At 41.5% G+C, this 27323-nt stretch overlaps 1 protein-coding gene across 1 annotated transcript in view; it reads right to left on the bottom strand.

Annotated features, from left to right (window-relative positions):
* AP2A2 (adaptor related protein complex 2 subunit alpha 2) overlaps window positions 1–19722 on the bottom strand; it is a 47607-nt gene extending 27885 nt beyond the window's left edge. Inside the window, exons 1-2 of the mRNA XM_084263369.1 lie at window positions 19591–19722; window positions 3581–3649 (exon numbers count right to left, since the gene is read on the bottom strand). Coding sequence (XP_084119495.1) covers window positions 3581–3649; window positions 19591–19657 — 136 coding nt within the window. The 5' untranslated portion in view covers window positions 19658–19722. The remainder of the gene's footprint in view (window positions 1–3580; window positions 3650–19590) is intronic.
* Between the last annotated feature and the right edge of the window lie 7601 nt (window positions 19723–27323).

The raw sequence follows: 27323 nt of genomic DNA, 5'->3' as shown, positions 1-27323 counted from the left end.
ATGAAAAACCATGCAGCACAAAGCCCACGTAGAACTTCTGCCACAGAAAGATATACAGCTATCACCCCCTCACACTCTCAAAGCCTCACGCAGTTACACAAGCTGTCCAAACTCACTTTCTTCCAAATTGTTACATTTAGGTTTTTTCTTTTTTATCAGGCTACATCACCTTATTGTCTACAGTCTTTCAGTAATAAAGTAGCCATAATGAAGATCAGTTTATTGGAAGGTTTAGCCACCTTTCATACAAGCAAGTGAATGAGCATATGCTGCCATTTATTCAAAATTATTTAAACTGTCCTTAAAAGATGCTACCCTGTGCAAAGCATACAGGCTTAAATTAATTAAATACTTTCTTGAAAGCACCTCTCTTCCCAGATCATTGCCTGATTCATGGTTCTAGATAGTCAAAGGTTCCTATGATCATTTCTCCTCCACATCACAATTAACCAGATAAGAATTTACCACGCACATACATTTACCATATCTTTGTACTTAAGTCAAAATACCTTGCAAAACTGACAAACAGAAAAGCTTACGAAACTGTTCCTCAGCAGCTCTTTAACCAATGATTACTCAGTGATAACACACAGGTACCAAACTACCTGTGTTAACCAGAAAATGCGATTCTGGAAGAATTCAGTTCACTTCATTACTGCCAAGTTTTCTTAAAGGTAGTAATACAGTGGCTTATACTGCTGCTTTTATAAAGACATTCACAGAAAAGAACAGTGAAACTTAGCACTATTGTGTTACGCAGCCTTTTACTAGAGGTGCTATTAGCAAATAGATGTTCTTAAACTTTTCACAGGGCAAGACTCAGGATTCATTCTATGATCCCTATACAGGATTTTTGGCACTTACCAATAAGTGCACTAAGAAGGTATAATTATTATTAGCAGCAATTTTAAAAGCTGTGCTGACTGCTGTGGCATCCAAACAATTCAGACTCACTTCTTTCACACTCACAAGTTTACACAAGCATGCAGACTAATGGGTGCAGATGGACCCAATTAGTTTAACTTGCGTTACTCAAAACACATAAGTCACCATTTTTTCTACACTGCTTCCCTTAAACATGGAATAGAGGTCTGAATGTATTTTCCCCATTTCCGTTTGTAGCATAAAGCTTTTCATGTCTGATTCAAACAAAGAGTTGGGCTAGTAAGCAGTGAGATATTAACTGCATCTATTTCAAGCTGATTACTTTATAGAATTTCACCACAGCCAAACACTAAGGACTGCACTACTGTATCACTGCAAGTGATCACAGCCTTAACAATTGCGAACTTTCCTGTAGTTTGTTACTGCACTCCTTTACAACAGCATGTTCAGCAGTGAAGTAAGCAGGTCTGGTAGAACCTTCTTCATGCTTCAAGCACACTGGAACATATAATAGGCAGCAAGATTCTACAGGAACTTCAATAACTTCCATTCTGTTATGCCTTTTGAATTTTTCAGACCTTCACTGCAAACTGAAGACTCAGCCGGATGAAGCTTCCAGTTTTATTGCTGAAGCAAATTAATGCTTGCCCATCAACCAAATAAAGATTTAAAAAGGTGGCATAGCCTGAAGTTAAGTTGCTGAAGAAGTAAACTTCTGTATTTGGCATGACTGCAACAAGGTGTTGTTCCTAATGACAGAAGGCCATAGGTGGAGTAACTGCTAATGTATTTATAGGGAAGTGACATGCTGCTTTCTAGGAAAACCTGTCATGTCAAAACAATTAGAGTAACTTAGGTGCTGAAATTTCTTTCAGCAAAGGCTAATAACCAACAGTGCTGCTATCCAGCAGCAAACAGCTTTACACATGCATACCAAAAGAAAACAAGCAGTCTTTGTGGCTGCATATCTTCCAGATTAATCAATTTAGTAAAATTAGTAGAAGTTTCACATTACTTCAGAATCTTTCAACTAATTTCACTAAGTGTACATAATCTACTTAAATAGTTTTTAGTTTTCTTTATCTGAAAGATACATGTAATTTGACTTGTGTATGTCTTGCTTGGAGATGAAATGACTTTATTTACAAGTTTATACTTAAATTTATTAGGCAACAACATTATCTACTTTGACCATGCAGTGGGAACTAAGAAAAATGGCTGTAACTCTTCTATGCAGGTTTCCAGTAGACCCTTGAACTTTGTGCCAGTTGCTCAGTGTGTATGCATGCTTAGTACATGAAGGCAGTATCTGCTGGTCACTGTGACTGGAAGATACATGCAAGTTTTAGACTTGGATGGGGCAGTGGAGAATTCTCTTTAGAACAAACTATGCAAAGCCTGCTACTTCTGGCAAATAAACCTCACTGATGTTGATCTGATTTTAAGATGGAAGTTTTCAATGAAAAGGAATTGGAAAAAAAAAGTGACAGCATAGGGAGGTGACTAAATGAAAGTTCCTTTTTCTATATACCTTACAAAAGTAGCCATTAAAATTTCCTTGGTTACCCTACAACTGAAGTTACCAATTTGGATAAAAGAATGACAAAACTTCTGAGACAAACAGTAGCAGAGGAGCATGCACCGGCTCCTCATGTAGAACAATTTCTTAACTTAAGAATTCCCAAGTGACTTGCACTGCAGTCAACTTTTCCTTTGCAAGCTGTTGTTAACACTCAAGTTTTTGCATGTCTTCATATGCCTTTAAGACACATACTATTTAAAAATTAGCAACAGATCCCTATGAAGTTCAGGAAAGTTATTTCAGGCTTTGTTAATACATGGAGCGTTCCAAATGTATACACTAGTCTAAGGATAAATAGTTAAGGTAAACTGGTTTAATCCATCTACAGCAAATTCTGCAGCCACATATATGACCTCCACATTCCAACACCTTATCTAGCTACACACACAGTTTCTTATCTACTTAAACAGAGTGTCTGCCCCAGCACTACTGTTAGAACTCCATCCAAGGAGCATCTCAACTACCTCTTGATATTTACAATTTGAAGCCACATAACACAACTTAGTCACAGCCTAAGTTTTACCATGTGCTGTTTAAAAGTGAACGGCTGCCTCTTGGGACCCATGAAAATGGAATTAATCACTGTATATACTCTGTTTCATATGAATAATTTGTACTGCTGTCACTTATGGGAGCAGTCAAAACATATGGCTTCATCAACTACATATTTTTATCTTAATTCTGCCAGAAGACAGCCTAACCCTTTACTTCCTTAAAGGAGGTGGGGGAAGAGGAGGAGAAATGTAAAATTTATTCCTCTTCTACTGGAAATAATTACATCCACCTATGTTTCTTCAAACTAGTTCACGACATTCTAGAAGAAAAAAAGACTGAGTAGTCACACGGTTAGGAGCTAAAGTATTAGAAAAAGTTTGAGAACTACCGATCAATTCTTTGATATAGCAGTTCTCTTGTGTTATGTCCAAGAGTCACAGGACTGTCAAGAAGTTCTGTAGTTAAGAGAACATTTTCAATAGTTACTTTAACAGCCTGCTCTAGTATTCTGCTTCTGTCAGCACTTGGCAAAAGAGTCTGAACATGTATAAACAAAACAAAAATCCCATAGAACTTCATAGAAGAAAACATGTATTTTCATATGATCAAGTCACTTACCTTTAAATTTGGACCGAATGTTTGCTAGTTCTTTATTTATCCTTTTTATCTCTGCTTCTTTACTTTTGCCTGCAATAAAATGAACAGACATCAGGATACAGTGCTTTGGACACCCCTCTGCCACCCTCAGCTTCTTTCCACCCAACCACACTGTAAACATACAAACATCATGAGGAATTACCACTTTCCTGTTCCAGCATTAGAACTAGAAAAGGCAAACATCGCACAGGTAACTTAAGCATCACTGTACAGAGGAATTTGAGAAGAAGGACCTCGCCATTTCAAGCAGCTTTCATGCTCCAGACAGTATGAGTGGCATACAATTAATCTGAGATGCCTTTATTACTGAATTTTGTAAAACACTTTAGCTTGTCATTCCTTAAACTGGCAAAAAAAATTTGAAATTTTACTTTCAATCCAATTACTAGTTTGACAGAAGGAAAGAGCCTCCTAAGAACAGATCCCATACACAAACAGCTTGTGTTATTCCTCACCTGAGGGACAAGTCAATTTACTGTTTCTTTAATGGACAGTCATTCAGTTCAACAGCTTTAAAGAACATTAACAGACACTGAAGAGGAAAGCCAGTAAACTTCTAAGTAGCCCAAACACTCAAAAGACTTCAAACAGACAGGATATCTGCTTCAGTTCAGCCTTTCAACATGCTCCATGAAAGTCACTTGAAAAAAAACAGTAGCGTTTAAAATCCATTTATGAATATAATTATGCAGCGACTTTACCAACTTCTGAAATACAAACCATGCTGAGAAGCCACTCTACTTTTCATTCCAAGAATAGATAGTAAGAAACCTAGTGCCAATTCGAGTTCGATGTTTGGAGAAAAAAACATAAGCTTATTCAAATCACATCTGCATTGTCTAAACCAAAGCAGCTTTAACATTTTAGTTTCCAGTGCCTGAGATTCTACAGAGGTCTGGATCCATTATGCCCTACATGATTAGGCATTGTAGGGTAAAACATCCAACTCATCACACTCAATGCTTGAAGTTTGAGGGACGCAAGTGAAGTCCACTTCAGCAATGCAGAACTGGTCATCTAGCTGCACTGGAAATTCAGACCTGTACCTAAGCTAACATTGAAGCAGTTTCCAAAACATTAGAAGCAGCAGGAAGAGATAGCTTCATTTACTCTTCATCACATGTATTTGGCTACAAGATTACGATTAAGAGTTTCCTGGTCCTGTGTCCTGGTTTGGGTCAGGATGGAGTTAAATTCATTTGTAGCAGCGGATGGAATGCTGTGTTTGAGACTTAAAATGGGAGTAGTGCTGATAACACCCTAATGTTGTTAATTGCTGTCAGACAGTCAAGGACTTTCTCAGCTCTTCATGAGAAAGGAGGGGCGAAGCCAGGACAGGTGACCGAGCTGACCAAAGAGAGCATTCCACGCCAATTACGTCCTGCCCAGGATATCGGGGGGGGGGGCTGACGGGAGGAAGAGCAGGGGCGGCTCCGGGACGCGCGGTTCTTGGGGGACGGTCGGGTTCTGGGACGGCTCTGGGTGGCACGGCCTGAGCTGTGTGGTTTGGTGAGAAACTGCATGGTGTATCAACAGCTTCATATATTTTTGCTCTAAAGTCCTGTTAGCATTGTTATATTGTATCTTTCTGTTATCTTAGTAAACTATCCTTATCCCAACCCACGGGCCTCTTAGTTTCTTGGGTTTGGGGTTATCTGCCCCTTCCTTTTCCCTTCCCTTGCCTCTCCCCCCCCCCCCCCCCCCCCCCCCCCTTCCCCTGCTCTTTTCCTTTAAGGAGCAGGCAGCTGCACGGATCTCGGCTCTCAGCCGGGATGAAACCACAACACCCTGTTTGAAAATGGTCCAGTCTTACAAATTGTGGGGGATCAGATGCCCAGCTTTCAAGTCCTACTTTCCCCCACAACACTCCTGACTACCACCACGTCAGTGCAAGACTTGAAGAGCAGATCAGGACCAGCAGTCTGGAGCATCTCCAATCTCACACCTTTCTTTCACACAAGCAAAGCAACAACTCACAGCATTTAAACATCCTAGAACCTCTGCATGTCCAAACCTCCTGTGTCAGCCAACAACTGTTAATAACCCCTTTACCATTCCAAAGATTCTGACAGAAGGCCAGATGAAAGGTGATTAAGTAACTCAAGAATAGGTTAATTAATAGCAAAGTATTTAAAGTACAAGGGAATCCCACAGCAAATACTGATTAATCCAGACATTGTAATTTCATGATTTAGATTCCAAAAAAGTAACTGAAGGTATGCACTTCCAAAACCAACTTTTGCATAAAATGCAGAAAACTGGTTTATACTAATATGCCTATAATAAAGGCCACAACATTAGACATGTAGCAGGACTGGCATACTGTACAAACGTGAATAAGTTAGGCCCAAACTAGAAGCAGCTACTTTGGCTTGCCCTGTCAGTTTAACAAAATACCTCCCATTTGCTAAAATGGAATGTCTGTGTTCTACAACACTGTTCAAAACACTGAAGCACAGGGTTTTGACAGGCACGCCACAGGACACAAAAAACCCAGCTTCCTCCATACCCAAACATGAAAGGCTACTTAGCTGTACTACTTGTCACCTTAGAGCTTCTTAGAAGCAAGGCATTTTCAGAGCTCAAGAATACACAGCATCTGCTCCAAAACATAACCTGTAGTTGCTATCTGTATGCAGCCTGGTTTACTGATAAAGCAGGAAATAGGTCCACAGTTTTGATTTTACCTAGAAGCACCAGAAACTCCACATAACTTCTAGAACAAAGATTAGAAGTCACAGCATACTTACCTTTAAGATACATCCATTGGGATCAGAGTTTAACCAGTTCTCACTAATACATAACGCAACAACTTATGACTTCTTTCTAATTGAACTTACCAAGCTAAACTAAGCTGTTTTTAAAACAGAAGCACAATTTACTATAGAAACAAGTAGATCATACAATCTAAGGCTTGAAGTGTCTTCTACTACAGATTTTGTATTTGTCTTAATTGGATCAGATTATTTATACTTTGCTCATGACCCAGTATAAAGAGTCAAGAGTTCACATGTAAGATACTTGCAAGCATTAGGAATTCACTACTAAACTGAAGCAAGTCTTTTTCTCCTGGGTCCATACTCTACAAAGGGCCACAATAACATACACTAAAAAGGTCCAGGTGTTTATGTAAAGAATAACACTCCAATTTTGCCAAGATAACACATTAGCACTCTAAGACAACTTGAGAAAACTTCCCTCGTTTTCAGCAATTCATCTGTTCCAGATGAAAATTTTAATTTCTAAAACTATTCATCTTCCCTTTTACCAACTGAAGAGCACATCTCATTAAAGCATCACCACAGAGTCTGGAGATTTTGTGCTTCATTTGGATTAACAGGGCAGAGAACATTGACCTCAGTCCAAGACATTGCTAACCTAAGTAGGATATTTAGTTATCCAAGTTTGGAAGCTATGTCTTTGCTTTGTATCTTCAGATTCTGTTTCTAATAAAAGCACATTTGAACATTTACTTTAAATTACAAGCAATTGTTTCTTTAGCCTCAACAAGCATGGCAATAATCCATGGTCCTCTAAGGTCCTGCATCTGGGGTCAGCACAATCCAAGCACAGATACAGGCTGTGCAAAGAATGGCTTGAGAGCAGTCCTGAAGAGGACCTGGGGGTGTCTGCTGATGGGAAACTCAACACAAGCCAGCAATGTGTGATTCCAGCCCAAAAGGACAACAGGATTCTTGGCTGCATCAAGACACATGTGTCCAGCAGGTCAAGGGGGATGATTCTGCCCCTCTACTCTGCTCTGAGACCCCACCTGGAGTACTGAATCCCATTCTGGGCCCCCTCAACTTAAGAAGGGCATGGAGCTGTTGGGGAGGGGGCGGGGAGGGGGGTCCAAAGGAGGGCCACAAAGATGATCAGAGGGATGGAGCACCTTTCCTACAAGGACAGGCTGAAAGAGTTGGGGATGTTCAGCCTGGACAAGAGAAGGCTCCAGAGAGACCTTACAGAGCCTTCCAGTACCTGATGGGGGCCCATAGGAGAGCTGGGGAGAGACTATTTGTAAGGGCATGTAACGATAGGATGAACAACAATGACTACAAACTGGAAGAGAGTAGATATAAACTAGATACAAAGAAGAAATTTGTCACTTCAAGGGTGGTGAGTCACTGGCACAGGTTGCCCACAGTAGCTGTAGACATTCCTTCCCTAGCAGGGTTCAATCCTTGGTTAGATGAAGCTTTGGGCAACCTGGTCTAGTGGGAGGTAACTAGACAGGCTTTGGGGTCCCTTCCAACCCAAACCATTTTATGAATCACTGATATTAAAAAAGGGCGGGGGGGGGGGGGGGGGGGGGGGAGGATTGAAGAACAAGAATAAGCACATCTCTGTCAGTTTTTCTTAACCCATGATGAAGTCAAGGCTGGGGTGGGTTTTTTGGGTTTTGGTGGGTTGTTTGTTGGGTTTTTAAAAAAAAAAAAATATTCACCAAAGCCTCCCAGGAAACCTTTCAAGCAGCATTATCTATCCATTGTACTTGCAGAGTATCAGTTACTGCTAGAAACTGGATTCTTTGTGTCCTAAGCAAGCAACAAAGCATTAAGGGAAGTTTGACTAAAATACTTGAGGAATGTGTGAAGTCAGCACCTTTGGCAGAAATGGATTGCAGCCTCAGCAACACAGAAGTCAAAATCCCACCCCCTGTGCATACAGCTGTAGCAGCAAGTTGACAGGAACACCCTTATTAAACAGCAAATTCAAATTTGAAGGTTTATTCTCTCAAAGTTAAAAACCTGCACAGCACATGAACAAAAGCCTCTTCTGAATAATTCCTTCAGGCTGCTCTATTTTGAGCATTATCTCAACTAGACCTTGACCAAACATAAACAGCATAGCAACTAACATGTCATAAATGTTTAACCCCATACATTCAAAATCACATTGAATGTTTAAGTCTTGTCTCCTTACTACAGATTACAGTCTACACATGCCTAAACTTGCAGTTTAGAGAGCAGCACCAGTACATTGACAGTTAAGTATCACTGAGGATAGTCACATTACAATGATTAGCATAACTGGGCTCCTCACCATAAGAAGGACATAGAGGTCCCAGAGCATGTCCAGAGAAGGACAACCAGGCTGGGGAAGGGGCTGGAGGGTAAATCGTATGAGGAACAGCTGAGGGAACTGGGCATGTTTAGCCTGAAGGAGAAAGGAGGCTGAGGGGAGACCTTATCACTACGTACAACTACTTGAAAAGAGGTTGTAGAGAGGCGGGCAACAGTCTCTTCAGCCAAGTGACAGGTGGTAAGAGAAGGGGAAATGGCATGAAGCTGCACCAGGGCAGGTTCAGATTAGGTGTTAGGAAAAAATTTTTTACTGAAAGAGTTGTCAGGACCTGGAGCAGGCTGCCCAGGGAGGTGGTTGAGCCACCACCCCCGGATGTGTTTTAAAAAAGGGTAGATGAGCTATTTAGGGATATGGTTTAGCACAGGACAGGAATGGTTGGACTCGATCTTAAAGGTCTTTTCCAATCTTGTGATTCTGTGAACTCATGAGTTCGAGTTAAAAAAAGCTGAAGTATCTAAAATTTCCTGAACTCCAGCAGTTACATTGCATGGTATCCTTATTCAAACCTAGTTTAGTATTTACTTTAAAGGATGACAAAGCAAAACAAAACTTCACAGTTGCAGGTAGCTTCCGTTTGCTCCATGTATCAAAAAAGTATCAAAATCCAAGGATGATTTTTTAGTTAGAGGTCTTCTGTCCCACTAAAGGTGAGGGGACAGGACTGGGGCTGTTAAAATGTCTCTGACAAGCTTTTATCACATTACTCAGCCATAGTGACACACACTGAGGAATTTCTACAAGCATATTTGGTTTTTACCATCACCAAAAACACTTAACTAAACTTATTGATGGTTATAAGATACTAATGACAGTTGAAGGAGTGCTGTGCTGCAAAACTAGAGGCTTAGATTTCCAAGTTTGTGAAGTCAATTCCTTTGACTCACTTCCAGCCTGTTGCACAGCTCCCAGTTTCAAGAAAGTCGGAGCCATATTCCAACAAAACACAATCTAGCAAAGCGATTCATCTTGGAAAAGCCTAATAAAGGTTACATCACATGTACACAGTGATGGGTTGGACAGCATTTAAGCCAGAGCACAAGATGTTCCACACCAGTTTAGGCCACATCCTTCTCACTCTCACTTATTCAGGCTCTTTTCCCAGTTTAGCAAGACTATGACTAAATGTTAAGTTGTTAAAAGAGGTGCTTGCAAGCCAATAAGTTTGGGCTGGCTATTTTCTAGGAGACACACACACTGTAGCCTTACAGCCCTAGTATGTAACTGCTGCTAGTCTTCTCAAAGGTGAGAGCCTGAGCAGAAACCGAGCCACAACATTGTCCAAGGCACTTAGGAGTGATTACTCCATATATGGAAGTTTGCCAGGCTTCAAATTCCACTGTGCCACCTGCCACCTTCATTAGGCAAGGTAGATTTAGCCTGCAATGCACTGTTATCTTTAATTATCATCTTGTTTAAGAAAGATAGACTAGTAAACATCGAATCATCCAGCACTTCAGAGCACCAATTACTATTCTTAAGCATCCTACTAATCCAAGATACAGTCAGAGCTTCAGTACCGTTTGAATAACACCTCCACATCTCAGTTTGATGTTCTGCATTACAACAGACAGAAGAATGAAAAAACAGACATTACAGTAAAGGGATTTGTTGAGCCTGTTCATCTGAAGTCATCACCTGGCATACCCTAATACTAACTTGTCAGCAGGGTTTCAAGACTAAGCAAGTGCTTCAAGGCTGGAATTAGCAGGCTTCTTGTGGCTCGTTTAGTGTCCTGTTCTGTCAGGATTAACTTGCTGCTATGTTAACTACAGGCTAGACTGCTTAAGCCAAGTTTGAGGCACAAAGTGCCTCCATGTTCATCCCCTAGAGCTGCTAGAAGTTCTTAGCTTTCATACAAACCATTTAGAGTCCAGTATATTTCTCAGTGTCTACAGATTGATTTCCCAAAGGAACAGAGAAGCATTTGTTCTGTACAAGCCTTGACACAAAATATTGAGCAGAACCGATTTCTACAGGCAGCTCTTGAGAAACAGCTCAACATTTAAAGAGAACAAGCAGCTCATAACAAAACCAGCAACCTGCTTCCCAAGTTTAGATGTGCCAAATACTCATCTGTCTCAAATCTGCTTAGGGCCAGCAGCCAGTGTAATTCAGCCCACCCAATAATTAATTTATATTCAATTTATGCACAGATCAGAACTGTTACACTGTGTTAACTCTTAGCTTTACTTGCCCCATGACTATCCAACAATCCTACGATTATAGATGTGCCATCATTACTGTAAAGAACTACAAAGTACGTTGGGTAGGAGGCTCTCTTAGCATAAGAAAAAAGCTTGCCAGCATTCTGCCATGCTTCTTGAAGGCCAGTAGCAGTGTCAGTTACTATTTGTGGCACTACCATTTGTCTAACAGAACATGTGCCTCTGCTCACACTCAATTATTAAACAGGCCTTGAAGACAGGGCAAAACTAATTTTCTGTTTAGGAGAGCAGTAATACAAATACTGACAAGGCTAAGCAGCAGTTTCTCTGAACTCCATAGTAGCAACATCTACTTGGGAAGAACATAGTCCTTACACAAACAGATAAATTCTCAATTTTAAAGATAATCTTAGGCATTTTCCTTAAGAGCTGTGAGCCACTGTTTTCCAAACTTAAGAATTTTTCTATTTCACCAGCATCTAAGTCAGGAGCATCTAAGCTGTTTAGTGGGTTAGATGGGAAAGACACCACAAACTGGTTTATTTAACATCCAAAAGATAACTCACATCAGTTTTACTACAAGTGATAACGCCAGTAGAATATACACTTTAGTTGGCATAAAGCAAATTAAATAACCCTCTAGCTTTTCCTATTGCTAAAACAGATTACAAGAACGATGTAAAGACTGCACTGCATTCTTAAACCGTGTTGTTTTCAGGACAGAAAAACTGGTTGAAAGAGAGGGCCCAGATCAAAATAAGCACTCTCATATCTACAATAAAAATGGAGAATATTGCCATAGAATAATCAGTGTATCCATTCTTGCCTTTGTGAAAGAGCCTTAATGGTATTTAAATATTAGTAAATTAACCCACTATTTTCACCATCTAGCACAGGAGATACATATGCTCAGAGTATACATGAGTAACAGCTCTAGAGTACAGATTAGCCATCTGCTAGGCAGATCGTTAGCTCCATGAAGGAAAACACCAAATTCATCCTCCACCCCTTCCTAATCTCTCAGACAGCTAGCTATTTGGCACAGCAGGGAAGAGGGCCAAAAGTGAGGCAGGTTACATAGCAATACATTGGAGTGGTCTGCTGTATACCTGCTCTCACATTCACAGAATGGTTATGGTTGGAAAAGACTTTCAAGATAGAGTCCAACTATCTATCCAGCCCTACTAGGTTCAAGACTAGACCACGTCACCAAGTACATCTGCTCTTCCTCTGAAGACCTCCAGGGATGGTGACTCAGCCATCTCCCCGGGCAGCCTGTTCTAATATTTAACGACCATTTCAGTAAAGAAATTTTTCTGTAATATCCAACCTAAACTTCCCCTGACACAATTTAAGACCGTTTCCCCTTGTCCTGTCACTACCTACCAGGGAGAAGAGACCAACCTCCACCTCACTACAACCACCTTTTAGGTAACTGTATAGACCAATGAGGTCTCCCCTCAGTCTCCTTTTCTCTGGACTAAACAATCCTAACTCCCTCAGACGCTCCTTGTTAAGATTTGTCTTCCAAACCCTTCACCAGCCTTTCACCCCTTCTCTGGACACATTCAAACATTCCAATGTCCTTCTTGTAGTGAGGGGCTCAAAACTGAACACAGTACTCCAGATGTGGCCTCACCAGCACTGAGTACAGGGGAAGGATCACCTCCCTACTCCTGCTGGCCACACTGTTCTTGATGCAGGCCAGGATGCCACTAGCCTTCTTGGCTACCTGGGCACACTGCTGGCTCATATTCAGCCAGCTGTTGATCAACACATCTAGGTCACTCTCCTCCATACAGCTCCTGAGCCACTCTTCTCTAGGCCTGTAGCTTTACATGGGGTTGTTGTGACCTAAGTGCAGGACATGGCACTTGGCCTTGTAGAATCTAATGCAATTGGCATTGGCCCATTGATTCAGCCTGTCCAGGTCCCTCTATAGAGCCTGCCTATCCTCTACCAGATCAACACCCCCATTAAGTGAGTCTGCATAAATTCCTTCACTTGGATAAACTACCTAGAGTACTAGAATAGAGGTGCAAGTTCCAATCCACCTGAGTATGTCTGAAGGGGGTTACAGGTGCTATTGTTTACAAATTCACCGTGCTTTCACAAGATGTTAGTACAGCTTCATTTTCTTCAGAAATTGACTAGTTCAAGGCAGCAAAACAGGCAGCTTTTTGCTTAATAAGGTGTTAACATCCTGCACGCTGTCCTTTCACAAGATATGTTTGATCAGAGGAAAAAAGTGCCTGTCATGTTGACGATCACGAGTGGCACAAAGACAGCTGAAGATTGTTGTACCTTGGGACATCCTGTTGGGCTAGATATCCATTACTACAGACAAAGAGACCAGTGACCTACCGATGACATTTAAGAACTCCAAACTGTGCATTTTCTAATATTTTGCACAGGACTGACTCCTTCCTCCACGGTGCTAGAGATTTGTCGGTCTAACAACTTCAGGGAACAGCAGGAAGTCACAGGCTTTACTGTAATCCAGTAATCCATTAACTCTTTGTCCTCATAAGAGAGGGGAAATAAACAAAGCACACAGCAATCCCCAAATCCTACCACAATTCAGATACTCTAATTACAGAAATTTAATAAAATTTAACTAATTTTAGATTCCTGACATGGATTTTTAACTAGGCACCACAAGTTAAGAAAAACGCTACTGTTGAAAAAACTGTGAAAGAGTAGTAACTAGGCACTAGGTTCTAGCTTAAGACCAGACCTTTGTCCAAATGAACTGAAAACATACTGGAAGCTCATATCTGAGTGACTTTATGAAAAACAGAACATCTATTTGGCAGCTTAGTTGACAAAAAAAATGACACTGACTCCTGTCAAATGAGAAGTTTTAAGCTAAGACGACATGCAAAACCAGAAGTGCACGTTTAGGCTACTACATAAAGCAGCTCTTCCTTGACTGAATATTTAAGTCATCATTACAACAAACAGTATTTTCACACTGCACAGTTATCACTTCCTTTAACCGGGTAAGGCAGTATTTGCACTGATTTAGTACACGTCATTGTGGATTCTTTTCTACCTTGGTTGACATTAATTCAAATAATAGAAGAACAGTTTGAGGCTTATCAAAAGTCTCCTAGTTTAACCATGACTTCTGAACTAGTATTTCAGGGGCCTTAAAAAAAAAAATCATTAATTGTTGCAAATATGTAGTAGCCTCCGCAACAGTACTTAGCTTCTTTTTACCAGTCCTGATGGACAGCCTTTATCCAAAGGATTTCAAATTCCTATATGTTACAGAATGTTTCAGGTAAAACATATATCTCTTTATTACTTCTCATCCAATCATCTTGCCTACTCTCCTCCCACCTGCCAGAGAAAACAAAATAAACAAAAAAAACTCTAACTGAAAAAATTCAACCCTTTACAGTTCCACAAAATGACCAAAAGAAATCCAAACTGAGAAGCCATGGGCAGAACATTAGTTTTGTTTTACATATCCTCATCAGATTAACCTTATGCTAATTGTGTTTTAAATCACTCTTCTGCAAATAGTAGCAAGTGATGCAAGACTTAATGCTTATTATAGCTCTAAGCAGCATGCTCTTCTTAGGGTTTTTTCAGGCCAGAAACCATCCATATTAGATAAATGGCCATAGCCTTGGAAGAGAAACAGAAGACCAAGTCAAGATGCCTTGCCTTCAAATTTCTTTAAAGAGATAAGTAATCTAAGAATACAAATGAAGTTGACTGTCTAGACAGGTAACTCAAGTCCTACTTCAAAACTATACCCAATGCAAATAACCTACACCTCAGAAGACCAATGCAGTAGCTTTAACTTACACACAGCAAGCCTTATTACTGACACAGAGCACTAAAGCAAGCTGTGTGCACCCAACTCACCCCTATACGTGGCTGTTCTCACCGAGAACAAATAATTATACATACCCACGTGGTCATTTAATTGATGTGTATGCCCCTTCTACCTGCACAGGTAATGTACTCCATTATCTACCATCCAGTCAAAAGGGCGATCATCATCATATGATGAATTTAATGAACCCACCTTTTTCAGTGCTCACTTGCTTATCTATAACCTGATGTACTATTAGTCCCAATTCCATGAAGCTAAGCTTCTGAAATCAGACTTCAAGACGCTGAACTCTCCCTGTCCAGAACAAAGAACCACCAACGCATTAAATTCTGTGAGAAGAGACAGACCTTTAAGATATCTGATGGGTTTTTAAGGGAAAAAATATAGCCTGAGGAGAAAGGAACAGAACATACACAGAAACATTTGGAGAAGGAACAAAAGGAATCCTTCCTCCTGTCCAACTTATAAGGTGACATTGAAAATATAACAGTTATCTGAAGTACTGAGGAAAGCGAAGAACTGTCTTGTGCTCCATACCTGTGGCAAAACCAGCTTTTACCTCTGTGTAGACCCATTTCATCAACCCAAGAGTACGCAATTTGCTGATTTTACAATATTACTACTGGTAACCCACTCCACTGTAACAGAAACTACTTCTACACTACCACATCCAAGAGCAAGGACAAAAAATAAGTTTTCCTAGTTTTCAGGGTGAATGGCAGATAATAATGTTGTTGTAACAGAGCTTGAGTGACAAATGACTAGAAGTACTGCATCACCAGCAAGCATAAAGCTATTATCAAAAAAACCCTGGCACAACAGACTCCTGATGATCTGTCAGATTAGACAGCTGGAGAGTTTATAGAGTGCCATCTTGCATAAGCCAAATCACTTCAGCAGCTCTACAAGTACATGCATAAAAAAAGATCTAGCATATTATTTAAAAATAAGTATTTCTTGCAGTAGTCCATATGCTTCTAACACATGCTGGCTCTTGTTGATTTTTACTTCACGAGGCACTTCATCCAAGCAGTGACAAGGACTCTTCCTGACCTGAACTCCTAAGTCTGGATGGCACTTCACCAAACCACAGGGTTCAGAGCTTTCCAACTCCACTACTACCAGAGTCTATTTTACAGCACAGTGTCAGCCTTACTATTTCCTCAGTGGGCCACATCAAGCGCTAATTAACTGGTCTATCTTAAACAAGTATTTCAGCTTTCAATCTACAGTCTTGTCTCTTTTGTTGTCTACACTATAAGCTAAAAAGCTATTTGCTGTACTACTTCAAATAAAATAATTCAACTGAACAAGTTTTCCAGAAAAATCCATACATCTACTGGCAAGTTGTCAAGCATTGAAAAAGGTTATTTTCTTAAAAACATTTTTCTGCACCAGCACCTCTACACACAAAATACAGAGTCTAGAATAAGAAGCTGCCCTGAAACAAAACCCCAGATTATCAGGAACTGCAGGATAATTCATTGTCATATACTGCTGGATTTTGAAAATTCACTTGATATTTGTATGAACATAATTTTGAAAAATTCAGCATTACAGTTTTCCATACTGAAGCAAAGTTAAAGTGTCAAGAAGCCCTTCCACCCCATAAAAATATTTTACAATTGCTACAGTAAGTAGCATGCTGAGGGGTTTTTTTATTAAAAGCTTTACAGACTTCTGAGAAATCAGCACATTTTAGAGCAGATTTTCTAAAGCTACGTAAAAAGTAATTCCTGTATTCAAAGGGATATGTGTCATAGAAGCATTTAACACACATCAGTTAAGTGTCACAGGTAACTCAAGTGCCAAAAACATGCCTAACTGGTAACAGGATAATCAACTTTTTAACTATTAAAGACATACTAGCACTGTAAGCTGTTTATTCACTCACCATCAACTAAAGTCATAAGGACTGAAAATTGCTATCAAGTGAGACTTTTTGAAGCCTTTAATAGACTGTTAACAACAGAAAGACAAGACAAGCATCAGTCCCAAATCAGTAATAATAAACCTGCAAGAGAATAATGCATTTAGTGCTGTATACATTGCAGGTACAAATGCCCAAGAAATAAGACTTGTAAAAATTTTGTTTCCAAAGGCAGACAGTCTAAATTTCTATAACCTAAACTTTAGGGAGATAAGTTATTTTATTACATTGGAATCATATGCCAATTATCCACCTAAGCATACTTTGCATGCAACAAATGCATTTTTGGTTTTTTAGCAACATCTATAATGCAGGGCTTCTCCTGAAAGATTTTGCACAGATTAAGAAAAATACACACTGTGTTTCAATATTACTCATAATCTGGAAGGGCTGCAGGCAAACTAAAACCATCATGCTCTTATGGTAGTGTTACAAAGAGATAAATTAGTCCAACACAGCCAGAATTAAGACTGAAATTCAGAATGCCAGCATGCATTTTGCACATCAGTGCAACTGACAAATGCTCAGTCTAACTTTAAGGCTACAAGACAAGGTTAAGAGCTGCACTTGGTGTCTAGCCTCCCTTCCACTTCAGAACAGTAACATTTTATTTGATCTACAAGCCAAAAGATGCTGTTCACCTCAACAGCTGTTATCTCTTGTTCTTGATGAATACCTAGCTCCCCATTCTGAAAAGGGAAAGATGGGACTTGGGCCAATACCACTGCCTGCAAAGCAGAGTCTCTAGAGAGTGCTCTCAAGTATTTTTGGGAGTCTTAGTCAGCATACACCAGCCCCATGGTTAGCTGGCTACACTTGGAGCTCACTAAAAAGGAAAAATATTCAAATGCCATTAGACAGCTATTTGGAAGCTGTAGTAGGGGGAAAAAAACAGGTCTTTTGCAGCTGTTTGGAAGATGTAGTTATTGTCTTCATTATGAAGATAAGAAAAATATAGAAGTAATTACAGTTCCCAAATAGCTGTCTGGACAGGAATAAAGTATCTGAGGGATAGTGGTATTTACACAGACAACGGAAGTGTACACATTTTGTTTCACAAGCAGTTACATCTTTCTCACTCTTGCAGATAGCAAGAGCAAGAAAGATTTGTTGTCCAATCTGAACAGAGAGATGGTTGTTCTGTCAGAGCTCCCACTCTGCCTACGCACTGACAAGCTTGTAGAAAAATCAGTAGTTAATTTGCTCTATCCCACTACCTGTTATTTACCATCTCCAAACATAGGTTAGGAACCTAAAGCTTGAACGTTTCTCTTGTACTCCCTTCTAACGAATTCCACTGAAGAGTGAATAAATGCGTTAACCATCTCCAAGACTTAAGAGACACCACAGAATTAAATCATATCACTTCTAGCTACATTAATTCAAGCGATAATTAAAAAAAAAAGTGGGCAGACACAACAGCAAGTCTTAAATGTTCTGACACCAGATGCAGCTTGCACAGAATACCGAGACCAGAAAAATTTTGGTAAATAGTTAGGCCAGACAAAGCACAAGAGCATGTAGCCTCCAACTGATAGACACCACGTTTTATAAGCCTCCTCCTACACGTACAAGAGGGAAGTCTGAAGAAACCTAAGGACTGGAAACACTTCTGGAAAAAATAACATCAAGACAGCTTTTGCTGTAAGGAATATTAGCAACTTCTAATTTTACATTCAAGGCCCCTCCTCACATGGCCAATAGTCCAAATCACCTGCATTTAGTTTAAGGAAATTATGCATGCAAATGGTCTCATTTCATTGGTACAATTTCATCACCAGCTTTTATATTAGAGGTCATCAACATGAAGATTTTTCCCAAGCCAGTGTCTAACTTAGTTAGATCATCATAATTTGCACTAAGAATTTCTCCCAATCCACTTTCATCTGTTACAGATGCAACTTTACTACCACTGGTTTTAAAGTAGCCTCAAGTAACACATAGCCACACACAGGTGGACAAAATAAGGCTGTTTCATCAGTCACCGCTAACCACAGTGACCTTAGCCCTTCCTCAGGCAATTCCTGCCACATCATACACTTAGATCTCTAATGCAGATTAATATTAAACTGCTATCACATGCAACTCTCAGTCAAAAAGTAAAACTGAGCCCCCAGACATACGCCTTCCCCACACACACACACCAAGCAGCAGCAGATTTGTACTCCCTTCTGGCCCACACATAGGCATTCTCCCCCCTCTACCTGAGTCTACCCTCAAGGGGACATTTACCCGCACCCCTCTCCATCCCATTTTTAATAATGCCGATCCTAAGACCTGCCTTCTGACAAAGCAGAAATTTAAAGCCAATTTAAGCAAAGCCTAGGCATACCCACAGAAGGCCCTGCTCACAGGCACCCTTACAGAGGCCTGCTTTCCATCAGTGACGTTTGGAATTGAAAGCCGTTCATGGATTTGGAAGTAGACCAGAGACGCCTTTCTCTGGCCCACCATAACCCCCCCCCCCACACCCCGAATACACGCCGGCTTCATTTCAGCTTCTTATAAACAACGACGACGGCAGGCGACGACGACAGCCGACGACGACAGGCACCGACTTATCGGCACCTCCTTCCACAGGGGCAGCGACCACAACACCCAGCACCCCTCCGTAACAGCGTCAAGGGAGGGAAAAGAGGGAAACAGCCCAACCACCCCACGCAAAATGCACAAACCGACACAAATCCAGAGCCAAAAGCCGAAGGTTGCTCCCCCCACCCTCGGCGCGCCGCCTCCCCCGCCGCCCCCCAGGGCGCGTCGCCATTTCGTGAGGCAGGAGCGCTCCGAGCAGCCCGCTGCGGTACGCAGATGCAAGAAAAGCGCACCGGAGAAAGAATTAAGAGAAACAAGCCCCGACCCCGAGGGACTACGGCCCATAGCAACGGCCAGGCCAGCCTGGCCCAGGCCTCAACCCCACCGCGCCTCAGTCGCCACTCACAGTTCCGGATATCGGAGATGAAGACCGCCAGGCCCCGCATCCCATCGCCCTTCGACACCGCAGGCATCGTGGCGCGCGATCACGGCCACCCAGCGACACGCCAAACCTCCGCAACTACCACCTCCAGCACCCGGTCTCCCCGCGGGGCTCTTCAGGCCGCTGCCACCGCCTCTGCAGCGCGCAGGCGCCGCGACAGCTCCCGCGCCCCCGCAGGCGGCCTGTGCGCGAAGCTCTGGTGCCACCTGCCGCGCGGAGGCGGTAGCACTGCGGCCCGCATCGGGCCTCGGCCGCAGCGGCCAGGGGGTACCGGGCCTCTTCCCCGGCTGCTTGCGGCGTGCCCCGAGTGTCCCCCAGGAGCCTGGGGGTTCATGCGGTCCGGAAGGGATGGCTGCTTGGAGACTGGGCCTAGGAAAATGGTGGCCCTGTTGCTGGGATGTGATTATCAGGGCAAGCGGGCCCAAGCCGACCTGGGGGATGGGAGGTGACCTTTACCCTTCAGCCGCTGGACCCGCGGGTGAATCCACTGCATGCTCCCTGCTCAGGAACAGGCTAATCCCTTCCTTTCCCCGTGCCCCTAATAAATCGAGAAGGTTTATGATTTCTGAATAGGGTTTACAGGGCATGTAATGTCTGAGGGAGGAAGAGGAGGACTGCAGATCAGAAAGCAAGAAAATTTCACTTCTTCACATCAGAAGCAGACATAATCTAGGCTCTGTGGAGAGCCAGGTACAGACTGTATGTACACTGTGTAAGATCATGGTTTCCAGAGGGTGGATTGATGGAGGCTGTGCCTTGCTCTTCCAGCTCAAAAGGAGCTATGTAACAGTGCACAGGATTTACTTTGCACCCCTGCATCGTCATTCTGAATGCTTGCAAGCCCAAGAGCAGATGTGCAGAGCCATTGTCAAATACCTCTTCTGAGCCTCTGCAAACCTCAGGCCACGAGTTTCTTATGAAGGCTGCAAACATGCAGAGCTACCCAGTCCCACACCGTATCTCCTCCCAAGATTGAAAATATTTCAAGGCTAAACTGTCTTAAACACACCAGGACTACACAGAGCATTTAATCTCATCAACTGAAAACAGAGTCAAAAGGATGCCAAAACTGGCCTTGTCTGCCTAACCAAAAGTATGCTTACTGGATTATAGTGACCTGTAGAATCATAATGTTGAGGGCTACAGAAGATCAATCAATCATTAATCTGGTTCCCTCTATACTTAAAGACATTTCACCTATTTTTTTCCTTTAAAAAAAAAAAAATCTTCTGAATTAAGACATATATCTAGCTTCTAGTTACAGCCTATTTTCCAGAAAGGTACTGAGACTTGATCTGACAACATCAAATTCATGGTTTCCCTGAGTATTTTGTTCCCGTGGTTAATCATCCTCTTAATTTAGAGCTTGCATCTTAATTTTTTCATACTACAATGCCTTTAGATTAACAATACATTTTTAGATTAACAATAGATTTTTCTCTTACAGATAAAGAATCACATAATACTCTATCTCTGATAAGGGCTGTATACCTCAGGTTACCTCTCAAGTGCCTGTTCTGCATGTATTCAGGATACATAAGTGCTTTTTAGTTGTGTAAGCATCTATTAGAAAGACAAAGTGACAGTATGTGGTAGTCACACATATATCCATCTCTCTCCCTGGATACATTTTGTAGACTAAGCACAACTACAGACTTATATTCAACACAGATTTTCTTAAACTCTATGCTTACATAAAGGAAACTCTCCTTTTTAATAGCTTTAAAACAGGTTTTGATGCTTAGCAATAATTTTCATTTACTTTTGAAGATGAAAACTTAAAATGTCACTGTGTAGGAGTTTCTGTTGCAGAAGTCTTCTTTTGAGCTAGCCAAAATGAAGAAATAATTTCTTCTCTTAAAAGCACAGTGACACTTAAAGGCTAATTGTAGCAGTCCTGCCTGGCTGTATTCCAGTCAATAGTGAACTGCAAGTCATGCAGGTGTGCTTTAACTACCTTTTAAACGGTGGCTTAAATACTGCTAGCAGAATATCTGTGGTGATACCAAGCTAAGCATAGGTAGCAAATTCTGCTTAAAACCTGGGGTAAATACTCTAGTACTTAACCCATGTGGATCTCTCTAGTTTTATAACTATACTGCTAAATGTTTCATTTAAAGTGGCTCTGTATGCAGTATACAAACCCCAGTTATTTTATGTCAACTTCCCTGGACTGTTTTTTGCAGCTTAACTATATTCATCCTTGCTTTCTGCCTTCTTGCCTCAAAGGCTTATGCAACTATGGCAAATGTGTAGGTGTATGTCTGCCTTTACTGCCTCACAGCTCAGGGCTTATTAGCCTATTTCAGGCAGTTTTGGTAGGGTGAAGATACAAATTTTATGTGAATAAATAGCTAGAGGAAAGAGCCTATAGTGCTTTCTAGATGCTTCCTGATTTAAAGAATTTTGTAATGTGAGCTCAGCCATTTTTAATACAGCACAGAATTCAGGCTAGGCACATCCCATACAAACCCAGAGTTAATAACTCTTGAAAAAGTTTTGGCTTGAGCTTAACATCTATAAGACACTGGTCTATGAAAAAAACACTTCATTAGTTCCATCCATCCCAAGATGTCATGATTTTCAAAGAGATTTCTAATTACTGTAAAATCAGCATTAGAGGAAAAGTGTCAAGAAATACTTTTCTATGAGACAAAATATTTTGCAGCACATTTGTTTGCCAACAAATCTACAATATCTCTTCTTTCCCATGCCATACATTAGTTGATTTAATAATTTTAAGAATTTTACTATAGTGCAAAGACTTGAATAATTACAATGACCTTCATAAAACTATTACCATTAAACTGAATGGATTCAGCTGGTGAGTATCCATTTGTGGGAACTACAAAAAGGGAGTATTTTTTCCTCTTTGTTGCTTCTGTCAGATTTATCTCTTACTCCATCAATTATTCCTTTCTTCTGATTCTCATGGTCATTCAAACCATTACTAGAAGCAAAAAGAGCTAAGGAGAAAACAGAATTGGTGGCTTCTCCTCATGTATACTCAACTTACTTATGCCTTTTTGAGCTGGTCATATATGCACAGAATTAAAGCAAGAGGCATTGTCAGTAATAATCAAAATCAGTAACTGCTAGAGTATGAGAAAACACAAACAGAAAACTGATCAGTATTTTATGTAAAATATTCACCTTCAAAGCTCAGGACCTTTTCCTTTGTGGGGGAGAAAAAAAGTTAGGAAGCATGAGATATAATTCCAGGAAATTTAATGTAAAGAAACTACCAATTAGTTACATAGGTAAGTATAAGGTAACCTTCCAGTTCAGCTTCTGGAGGGTCACACCAAGCTGTTGGGAAGCATGCTGCCAGGGTATGCTAGACTTACCACTACATCACAAAGTAACACATCTCTTTTTATCAAGCATTTTGACACGGTGTTTGGTCCCTGCAACCAGCCCATGAAGTAACAGGGTTACATCAAGACTTCAGCTGCATTAAAAATACTAGTAGCATAGTAATGTTGCTTGTGAAAACACCAAATATAGAAGGTCAAAATGGAACAAAAATATCAATTTAAACTTTTATCTTACAGCCTGTTAGCTGCCCTCTGGGACTTGACCTCTCCTTTCTGCACGCCCGGGCTCAGCAGTCTTGCTTGCTGATGCTCTGCAGCCTCGCCTGTGACTATCATTTTGTGTCCGGGCCAGCACATGTATTTTAGCCCAAACTCCCTCCTTACCTACGCTATTTGCCACAGCTTAGAATAAACCCAGAGGGTCTCCCAGGGAATTTACGGTTAGATCGTGACTATCATTTGTTTTCTTCGAGTATCGCTGCGCAGCACCGCGAAGCGCACCCGCTGACAGCCCCCAGCCGGGCTCTCTTCACCTGGGGCTCGGCCGGGGCGAGCAGCTGCTCCTGCGCCTCTGCCCCGCCCCGCCGAGCCGAGCCAGCACCACGCAGCGGCCACACCCTCAAGCCCACACCCACCAGCACACTCTCGCCGCCATGTTGGCGCAAGCGGCTCTCAGCTACCACCCAGCGCCCTCCCCCGCTGCCGCGGCGGGGCGGTGCCGGCCGCCTCTACTTCCGAAGTGGCGGCGGGCGGTAGGTGGTGGCAGCAGCAGCGGGCTGGCGCTGTCTGTGGGGAGGGAAGGGGGCGGGCAGGCAGGCGGGCGGTGAAACTGCGCGCTGGCGGTGCAGTGATGGCCTTCGGGCCTGGGCTGCAGCCGGGGTCAGACGGCAATAGAGAGCAGCCCCACGGGGTGCTGTCGCGGCGGCAGGGGCTTGGTCCGAGGGAGCCTGGTGGCTTGGCAGGCCTGCAGGCTGCTGGGGAGTTTGAGGTCTGCGTGGAGAGCTTTGGTATCTAGAGAGTTAGGCGAGCAGGGAAAGCAATTCTTCTAGTACAGCACCTTACAAGAGGGCAGGGAGTAATTACACAGGTTAGGAGCGGATTTATTTTCACTCTTCGCTCATGAATCCAGCTTTTTTTTTCTTCCTATCTAAAAGCACGAGCAGTATGCTTCCTGGGCTTCCTTTACTCAATGATGCAGGCCTCCTCTGCAGCAGGAGTTATAATCTTGTTTCATCTTTAGAAATAAGAGATGTTAACTCTGATTTACAAATATTTACCTCAACGAATACTTAGTTTCTTTAGTTGCTTCTTTTGGATAGCCTAAATCTGTGTCATTTTTCTTCTCATTTGAAAATAGAAGATGCACTTCAAGTAGCTGACTGGAAGTATGCTCCCTTGTGGAGACTCAGGTTAAGTGCCATTTGTTATCTGTCGTAGAGAAAACCTGTGCTTCAGATTGATGTGTTTCAAGAGGTTTTAAGCTTTAAGTTGTCCACAGTATCAGTTTAACAAGGACACAAACAGTTAATTTGCAGTTTTACTTGCATTTTGCAGTAATACAGTAAACAAGCACCAAGTTCATCTAGTTGTCCTCAGTTAGTTTGAGGATAATTTAAAAGTTACAAAGAAATATTTGTAGAAGAAAAAAAGTTTATGGGGACCTTGTTTTGCAAAGCTTGCAAAAAATCATGCTTATGTTCCGTAAAGAACACTTAAAGTTTGACTAATTCATCCTCATCTAGTAGCATGTTGTCTACTTAATTTTCACTAAACTGGTCTTGTTAAAGCACAAATTATTAAAATAGAGTTCCAACCAAGAGTCAATATTGGACTATCACTGGTAGAAACCATTTTGCTGCAGGCTCAGGGCTTCCTATAGATCTAGGAGTGGATGTTGACTTAATAATTGGCAGATTGATATAAGCATGTCAAGGAAACGAGCATATTTTCATGTCTATTTAGAGCTCAGTGATAGCTTTTTAAACTTCTGTGCTTTAACTGTTAAACATTAACTTCTCTTCTGAGAAGTGAATGCTGTTGGTAATTGTTTCTGAAAGTGAAATCAAATATCTCCAAATCAATACATACCAGCTTCTGAAAGAATTGATATCCTGTCCAAGTAGTTAAGACTTGTATTGACTATTCAGACTCTCAGTTGTTCCTCTCTGCAGTAATTTATAGATCCTGACAAACTAGGTGGAATAGAGGAGATGCTATTGAGCGTAACATGGTTGGCCTGATTTTTTTAGGATATGGAAAGCAAGGGGGCTACCAGTGACCTCAAAGTCAAGTTGGAAGCGTAACACCTTAATTACTGAAATATGAAATGGTATAGAAATTTAGCTTGCATCCCACTCTCTGGATCTGAGAAGTATTAGAAGGCTTTCTAGGACTTTCCCATCCTAGGGAGCCTGCTTAGGCAGGGGGGTTGGACCCGATGACCTCTCGAGGTCCCTTCCAAGCCCTACAGTTCTAAGATTCTATGATTCTGCTTTTATTTTGCAGTCTTTATATTGAGGCTTTTGAAGTTCTATGCTCTTTGGTGGTAGTAATGTTTTTCAAGCCCTTTGCTGCCGTCATCCTTCTACTTTGTTCCGTAATCACATACTCCTCTCTGTTTTCCTGCAAAATCCTCAACTCCTGCAGTAAGTATCCTTGGTTTTTAAAGCCTCAGAGCCAGCCTCTTTCAAGTGTACTTAGTATTACCAGTTTGTTGATCTCATCTATATGTTACTATTACTGGCCTCAAATAGCTGCTGATTCATTGAGTACATGGTCCTTTAACCTTTAAGGTTCCTTTTACTACCATATTACTGACAGAGTACTCCATCAAAGTGGTCGGACTGCTGTTGTGGGATCCCTCAACTGATGCTTTGTACAAAAGCCAAATACTTTGATGAGTATTTCTTACCAGTTCCAACACAACAACTGGTCTTCTAAATATGACTTGAGGAAATGGGCTTTAAAGTCTCCAGAATGGTGTAAGTGTTAGCTCTTCAGAGTAATACAGGAAACAGCAGAATTAGTTCTGTTTGACAAAGCTTAATAAAATCATGTGGAAAGTTCCATTAAGATCTCATGGTTATGAGAAGCAGCCTCACATGTATGTAGAGCCACCTGTTTACTAGAGATGAAAGGTAGCTCCAGTCTGATAGTTAAGACTCTGTGGTGGTTCAGCCCCAAGCACTATGCTACTCATTCACTCCCTGAGGAGAAACAAGACAAGAGCCTCTGTAGATTAGACCAAGGACTGTGAAAGGAGAACACAAACAGCCCTTGGCAGCTTTCACTTACACCCAGTGATAACACAGAGTACTGCACTAAGGTGAGGACTGTCCTGGAGGATCCCAGGATTACCTCTCCTCAACCAGCCAGTTTTATAGGGAAGTGATGTCAGGTGACGTGGAAACAGCCTGGGCTAACTCAGCTCACCTGGGCTGGCTGCTTTGGGAGGTAAATTCTAGCCTGTCTGGAATCAGGACAGACTTCCAGAATTAGTATTAGGTTGCTTTTCTTCATTCTGGTGTTTTATCTTGGTTTGCCTAATGCTAAGTATTATTTCTCTGATTTCTTAACCACTTCTGGGAACTAGGCTGGAAAACTAATGCAACTTATGAGTAGGTAGAGTTTGAAAAACAAGCTCTGGCTGTAGTAGAAACTTGATTTTTTGTAAAGTCTTTCCTCTGACGGAGATAATGTGTGATAGAAAGATAAAAAGCACTGAACAGAACTGTTGTCCCTTAATTCTTTTATTAGAAGCTAGGTCAAGCTGTCAAAGTCATTCTTTTAGACCACAAAAAGACCCCCCCTTTTGTTTTTTTCCTATTCTGTGTGTGTCATGGGCTTGGCAAGGAATTGAAAGCAAAGTTCTCACCTGTGCTTATGTAAAGGCACATAGCTATAAGCATATAGCTATAATTGTTTATCTTAATTTTTAACTGGCTGGCTGGGTTAGGCAGGAGCAGAAACAAATGGTATGTCTTACTTGCTATAGAAAAAGTAAGCTGGTACTGTAATTGCTTCGGGCAGCAGGCAGTTACCTCAATTTCAGCTGTAAACTGTTGTATTTCTTTAGGGATTCTTTAAAAGGGAACTTGCAACTCTCCAACATGCTTTCCCTGTGATACACCTACTAAAACAAGAGGGAAAAAATCTTCAAGCCTAAAAGTCTCTTACAATACTCTGTTGTTTTGCTGTCAGGGCAAAAGTACTTTGAAAACAGTACTGCCGTAAGTTTGATTCTAAAGGGCAGAAGATAAGACAATTGCTTGTCTTTTCTCAAACAAGAAAAATGAATTAGCCTGTTGCATTCTTTTGTTCACAGAGATTTGAAGCCCTGTGTTGTCAGGGCAGGAAAATCTTGACGTGGGGAAAAACACC

The sequence above is a fragment of the Gallinula chloropus genome (genome assembly GCF_964237585.1).
Source record: "Gallinula chloropus genome assembly, chromosome: 4".
NCBI lineage: Eukaryota > Metazoa > Chordata > Aves > Gruiformes > Rallidae > Gallinula > Gallinula chloropus.
This window is presented reverse-complemented; position numbering and strand designations above follow the sequence as displayed.